The following is a 6,916-nucleotide window of genomic DNA, read 5'->3' on the forward strand; positions in this document are numbered from 1 at the left end:
CAGCATTAGGGTGTCTGCACTATTGGGGTGTCCCCTGCATCGGGGTGTCCTTGGCATTTGGGTGTCCCCTGAGTCAGGGTGTCGGCGCTATTGGGGTGTCCCCTGCATCGGGGTGTCCTTGGCATTTGGGTGTCCCCTGAGTCTGGGTGTCGGCGCTATTGGGGTGTCCCCTGCATCGGGGTGTCCTCACCAGGGCCAGGTGTCACTGCAGCCGGGTGTCACCTGGCCAGTGGTCAGTGCCAGTGGTGACCACGTTGGGTGACACCTGCAGGGTCACGAGGTGTTATGGGGGTCGGTGTCTGTCTGGCCATGGGTGTCCCCAAGGGTCTCCCCTGGCCCCCCCAGGGTCAGTGATGAAGGTGGGTGTTGGTGTTCAGGTGTGTGGGGTCCAGAGGGTCTGGGAACCTGCTGGGGTGGCTGGGTGGGTGCAAGGGCCTGTGTCAGTGCTGCTGTGGGGCACCTGGGCAGGTGTGGGGCACCTGGGCAGGTGGGGCACCTGCCAGTGCAGGTGTAGGTGTGGATTTTGAGGATCCATGGGGCAAGTGTCAGGTACCGGGGCAGGTGTTGGGGGTCTGGCTTGGGGTCACCTGCCACAGCGGGTGTTGGGGGGTCCAGGGGGTCCCCACTGCGTCAGGGCCGGGCGGTTCTGCCGTGGGGGTGCCAGGGGGTGTTGGGGTGCTGGGGGGTGCCGGGGGTTGTTGGTGCCCTCGGGAGTGCCCCAGGAGGTGACAGGGGTGTGTCGGTGCCCCGGGGGGGTAAGTCAGGATGCCGGGGGGGGGTATGGCTGCCCCAGGGGGTGCCGGTGCCCCCGTCCCCGCGCGGGGTGTGTGGGGTATTTGGGGTGCCCCGTGGGTGCGGGTGTCTGGGTCGCGGCAGGTGCGGTGCCGGGTGTCCCGGGGGGCGGGGGGTGTCGGTGCCACCGCAGGTGTCGGGGACGCGTCACCGGGGCGGGACGTGTCACCGCGTGTCGCCGAACGTGTCACCGGCGCCGCCGCCATCTGTGTCACCGTGAGTGACGGGTGTCGGGGCGGGGGGAGCACGGGGGGGGAGTCAGGATGTCTCCGCGTATCGGCCCCGTCGTGACCCACGCACTGACGGGGGGGTCCCACTTGTGTGGAGGGGTCCCCAGCCCCTCATCACGCACCCCTGAGCCCTGCGTGGCACGGGCGGGGGGGCTGTCCCCGCGGCTGGGGGGCATGGGGGGGCTGGGGGCTGCCCCCAGACTGGGGGGGCTGGGGGCTGTCCCCAGACTAGGGGGGCTGGGGGCTGTCCCCACCTTGGTGGGCTGGGGTCCTCTGTCTGGGGCTCGTGGGACGCTCGAGGGGTCCCCGGCTGTGTGTGCAGGGGGGTTGGCTCAGGGAGGGGTTACCAGGACTATGTGCCCCCCCCGGCTGTGCCCCCTGAGGGTGGCATGGGCCTGCCCTGAGGGGGTTAACCAAGTGCTGGGGTTGGGGGTGTCTTTCGGGGGGCTGTGACTGGGTCGGGGTCCTGGTCCTTCTGCCCCCCCATCCAGCTGCCTGCAGGGCCAGAGGGTCTCCAAATGGGGGTCCCGGGGGGGTGTCCAGGTGGGATGTGGGTGCCACCCCCCCACCTCACCCGTGGGGGCCCCATGGTTCAGGGAAGGGGCCGGTGGTGCCCAGTGGGGGGGTCCCAGCTGGTCCGGGGTCTCCCTTGGTGCACGGCAGGACCCCCCCCCAAATCTTGAGGGTTTCTGCAGGCCCCGGGCCCCCCACTGTCGCCCCCCCCGCCCTCCCCTTTGCCGCGGGCCGGGATTTGTCCCACTTTGCCGTGGCAGCTGCGATAAATTTAGCGGCAGGAGCGGCTGGTGGCTGGAGCCGCCCCCCGGCCCCCCCTCCCCTGCTGTCCCCCCTTTCCCCCCGCCGGTCCCCCTGCCCCCATCACACCACAGCCACCCGGCACAGCCACGGCCAAAGGGGCCCCGCGGCTCCGGGGTCGGGGTGTCCCCCCACCCCCTCCCCTTCCCTGCTGTCCCCCGGCACCCCACCCACACCCACACCATAGGTAGGGGGGCCACGAGGAGCTCTGGAGTTGGGGTGACCCCCCGGCACCCCACCCACACCCACACCGTAGTTAGGGGGGCCACAAGGAGCTCTGGAGTTGGGGTGTCCCCCCGGCCCCCCGCGACACCCTCCCCTGCTGTCCCCCCCTTCCCTCCCTGTCCCCACTCACATGGCAGCCAAAGGGGCCATCTGGGGCTCTGGGATTGGGGTTTCTTCTGCAGGACACTCCCAGGGACTCCCCCAGCCCCCCCCAGGGACCCCCCTGCCATCTGGGGCGCTGGAGCCCGGGGGGCTGTGGCCCACAGTACCTGTTACCCCCCGTGTCCCCAGGGTCCCCTGGCCTCACGTGACCCCATGACACCTGCCACCCCCTGGGGGGACGTATCTGGGACACGTGGTGGGTGTTGGTGCTCAGCACCTCAGGAAAGGATGTGGGAACTGGGACCACCCCACAGACAGGCGACGCGTGGCCTCGTCCCTCCGTCACACGGCGCGTGGGGACGCGGTGGCAGCGGGGATCCCCCGCGTGGGGTGGCAGCGGTGACGCAGGAGCTGCTGCGTGTCCCCGAGCTGTCACCCTGTGTCCCAGTGCTGTCATCACATGTCACCGCATGTCCCGGTGCCATCACCGCGTGTCCCTGGCACTGTGTGTCACTGCACACCCCGGTGCCATCACCTTTTGCCCCACTGCTGTCACCACATGTCCCGCTGTCACGCAGCTGTCCCCGCAGTGACACGGCTGTACCCACTGCCCCCTGAGGCCACCGAGGCTCCTGGGGATGGAAGTGACAGGGCCCCCCTGCCCCCCCGGGGCCATCCCCTGGCCCTGTGACCCAGGGGAGGGTGGTGGCAGCAGGGGACACGTTTGGGCTGAGCTGGCAGGACAGGAAGCGTGTCCTGGCCCGTGGGCACTGCACCGGTGGGACATTTTCCTGGCATGTTCCTGGTGTGTTCCCAGCATGTTCATAGCATGTTCGTGCCCCATGGCACCTGCTCCCCACCACGGGGCTGATTGTATCCTCTCCATGCCAGGCTGAGGTGTGGGCCGTTCCTGGCGCGTTCCTGGCACGTTCCTGGTGTGGGTGTGCCCCGTGACACTGCTCCCTGCAGGGCTGGCTCTGTGCCCCCCACGCTGGCGCAGGTGTGGGATGTCCCTGGCGTGTTCCTGACGTGTTCCTGTGATGTTTGTGGCATGTGTGTGCCCCGTCACACCCTGCTCACTGCCACGGGGCTGGGTTGTCCCCCTCCGTGCCATTGGGGTGCCTGGGGGGGGTTGTGACATGTCCCACCTCGAACCACATCGCCCGTGGGCACCCCCAGCCTCGTCGGTGTCACCACCGTGTCACCGCCGCACGCTGACCCCTCCGGCGTGTCACCGCGTGTCACCGCGTGTCACCGCGTGTCACCGTGGGCCGGGGGGGCTGATGGGGGGACTGGGGGGGGCAGCCCTGGCCGTGGCCGTGGCGGCGGCAGCGGAGCAGCCTGGGAAAAATTTCCGCCCCAATAATTCCTGTCGGCTCCGGCGGAGCGTGGCCGGCGCGCGCCACACCGGGGTCTCTGCCACACCGGGGGCCCTGCCACACCGGGGTCTCTGCCACACCGGGGTCTCTGCCACACCGGGGTCTCTGCCACTCCGGGGTCCCTGCCACACCGGGGTCCCGGCCACACCGGGTCCCTGCCACACCGGGGTCCCGACCACACCGGGGTCCCTGCCATGCCATGGGGCCCCACTGCCACTGAGGGCCCCCCCTGCCCCTGAGGGTCCCCGCTGCTGCCGGGGGTCCCTGGGCACTGCGATGGGCACAGGGCCGGGGCACAGGGGTCCCCGGTGCCCACGGGCCGGCGGGAGCTGACCGCCACTGCCCCCCGCCCCGAGGATGCTGCCCGCGCTCCTGCAGCTGCTCCAGGAGTTCCCGGGCACCCCCCCTGCACCCCCCCGGTCCAGGCCCCCCCCCGGCCCCAGCTCCATGCCCGGGGTCCCCCTCTGTGGCACCTGCCTGGGGCTGCGCCGCGATGGCACCGGGCACGGACAGGAGGAGAAGGTACCGGTACCGCACCCCGGGGTCTGGCGTTGGGGGGGGTGGTGCTGCACGGGGGGGGCACTGTGCCCACCGTGACCCGGCGGTGGCCACACGAGGCTCCGTCTGCGTCCCCGGCGCTGGTCTGGGGAGGTTTGGGGATTGCATAAAGCTCTGGCCCTGCATGACTGGGGATCCCCAGGAGACCCCCCCAGCTCCCCAGAGGTGTCCCCGGGGTTGGGGGGCCGATGGGGTGCAGGGTGACAGTGCCTGTTCCCTTCCCTGCAGTGCCACAGTGGGTGGGAGCCCCGTGGGCGGGGGGGGGGCAGAAGTGGGGTGAGGGGACCCCAGTGGGGAGCAGGGGGGCTGTGACTGCTGTGGGGCACAGGGCAGGGGGGCTGTGGGTCACCCCCTGTCATCTCTCACCTGAACCGTGGGGCTGCACATGGTGACAGTCTCTGTGGTGGCAGGGAGGGGAGGGACCCCCCCCAGGGACCACCCAGGGACCCCTGGGGTCACACCCAAAGGCTGTGCCAGGTGTCCTGCACAGGGAACGGGAGGCACAGGGGGTCTGTGCCCTCCAGTGGAGATGGTGAGGGTGGCTGGGGGTATTTATGCTCTCCTGATGGAGATGCTGGGGGGGGGGTCTGTGCCCCCCCCAGATGGAGATGTTGGGAGTGGGGCAGGTTGAGGGGCACAGGGGGGGAGCACAGGGTGAGTGGCACAGGGCAGCATCGTGTCTGCAGGTGTTTGGGGTGAAAAGTGCCCCAGAAGTGCCCCGATGGTGTCTGTGGGGCAGAAGGGGTTTGTGGGGTGACTTGGTGTTGGGGGGGCCTTTGTCCAAGCTGTGCCCTCCAGCCATTCCCCTTCACCCCACATCATCCATGTCAGGGCCCCCGTGCACCCCCTGTGGCTCACACGGGGGTCCCTCTGCACTGGGGTCCCTCTGCACCCCAGAGAGTTACAGAACTGTTCATTTTAACACCACCGTGCCCAGTGTTGACCCAGCGTGGCCAAGGCCACCCCGACCCACATCTCCAAGTGCCACCTGTACCTGGGCCGGGGAGCAGAGCCCTGTGGGTGCCGGGGTGCAGCACTGACCCCCCCGTGCCCCCCAGGTGCTGTCGCTGGGCGCCGACGTGCTCCCCGAGTACAAACTGCAGGCGCCGCGCATCCACCGCTGGACCATCCTGCACTACAGCCCCTTCAAGGCGGTGTGGGACTGGCTGATCCTGCTGCTCGTCATCTACACGGCCATCTTCACGCCCTACTCGGCCGCCTTCCTGCTCAGCGACTCCGAGGAGGCCCAGCGGCACCACTGCGGCTACTCCTGCAGCCCCCTCAACGTGGTGGATCTCATCGTGGACATCATGTTCATCATCGACATCCTCATCAACTTCCGCACCACCTACGTCAACTCCAACGAGGAGGTGGTCAGCCACCCCGCCAAGATCGCCATCCACTACTTCAAGGGCTGGTTCCTCATCGACATGGTGGCCGCCATCCCCTTCGACCTGCTCATCTTCGGCTCCGGCTCCGAGGAGGTGACGGACGTGGGGACGTGGTGGCACCGGCTGGGCCGTGCCCTGGCTGGGTGGTGCTGTTTTGGTGCTGGGGGGTTGCGTTTGGAGGTCCTACCTGTGCCCCCAGGCCGGGGATGGGTGCCAGGTCCTCCCAGGGGCTGGTGCTTGGGGGTCCCACGTGTGCCCCCAGCCCAGGACACCCTCATGCCCCCGTCCTGCTCTGCAAACCACCTTTGCTCTGGGCTGGGACACTGGGGGCACCTGGGGTTCTTGTGGAGAGAGGGGACAGGGATCCTGCTTTGGGGCAGGGACCCAGGGCACCCTTTGGCCTTCCAGGGATCTGTGGGGGTTCTTTGCCACCACTGTCCCCTTTCCTCCCTTTGCCCTGGGGGGCACCTGAAGCTCCCTCTGTTGGAGAGAGACTTACAGAATGGAGGTGCCTGGCTGGGGCACAGACCCCTGGTCTTTTGGTGGTTCTGTGGGGTGTCTCTCCACTGTTGTCCCCCCGGCTGACGACACTGGTGGGGCTGCTGGTGCGGGTGGGATGGCCCCCCCTTCTGGGTGCCCATGGAGTATCTCTCCCCCATTTACCCCCTTTCCCCCCACACCCCCTGAGATGACGACTCTGATCGGGCTGCTGATGTGGGGAGAGGGGATGGGGGGCCGGAGGTGCCTGGCTTAGGTCAGGGACCCCCCTCACCCTCCTGGGTGCCCGTGGGGTGTCTCTACCCCCGCCGACCCCTGTCCCGCCCCCAGACGACGACGCTGATCGGGCTGCTGAAGACGGCGCGGCTGCTGCGGCTGGTGCGGGTGGCGCGGAAGCTGGACCGGTACTCGGAGTACGGGGCGGCCGTGCTGTTCCTGCTCATGTGCACCTTCGCCCTCATCGCCCACTGGCTCGCCTGCATCTGGTACGCCATCGGCAACGTGGAGGGGCAGAGCACGGGCTGGCTGCACGCCCTGGGCCAGCAGATCGGCAAACCCCTCAACAGCAGCGACCCCCGGCGAGGGCCCTCCATCAAGGACAAGTACGTCACCGCCCTCTACTTCACCTTCAGCAGCCTCACCAGCGTCGGCTTCGGCAACGTGTCCCCCAACACCAACTCCGAGAAGATCTTCTCCATCTGCGTCATGTTGATTGGATGTGAGTGACCGGGGGGTGAGAACACCTCTGGGTGGGTGTGAGAGCACCTCTGGGTGGGTGTGAGAGCACATCTGTACGTGTGTGTGTGCACACCTGGGTGGGTGTGAGAGAGCACCTCTGGGTGGGTGTGAGAGCACCTCTGGGTGGGTGTGAGAGCACATCTGTGTGTGTGTGGGCACCTCTGGGTGTGTGTGAGAGCACATCTGTGTG

The 6,916-nt window shown here is 68.6% G+C and overlaps 1 protein-coding gene across 2 annotated transcripts in view; it reads left to right on the plus strand.

Moving 5' to 3' along the window:
• KCNH2 (potassium voltage-gated channel subfamily H member 2) overlaps nucleotides 1-6,916 on the plus strand; it is a 24,272-nt gene that overhangs the window by 11,076 nt on the left and 6,280 nt on the right. For both annotated transcript variants that reach the window (XM_017838290.1, XM_017838291.1), the window contains exons 6-7: nucleotides 5,158-5,583; nucleotides 6,319-6,706. In XM_017838290.1, the coding sequence (XP_017693779.1) occupies nucleotides 5,158-5,583; nucleotides 6,319-6,706 (814 nt within the window). The remainder of the gene's footprint in view (nucleotides 1-5,157; nucleotides 5,584-6,318; nucleotides 6,707-6,916) is intronic.

The sequence above is a fragment of the Lepidothrix coronata genome, unplaced genomic scaffold (genome assembly GCF_001604755.1).
Source record: "Lepidothrix coronata isolate B3197 unplaced genomic scaffold, Lepidothrix_coronata-1.0 Scaffold330, whole genome shotgun sequence".
Classification (NCBI taxonomy): domain Eukaryota; kingdom Metazoa; phylum Chordata; class Aves; order Passeriformes; family Pipridae; genus Lepidothrix; species Lepidothrix coronata.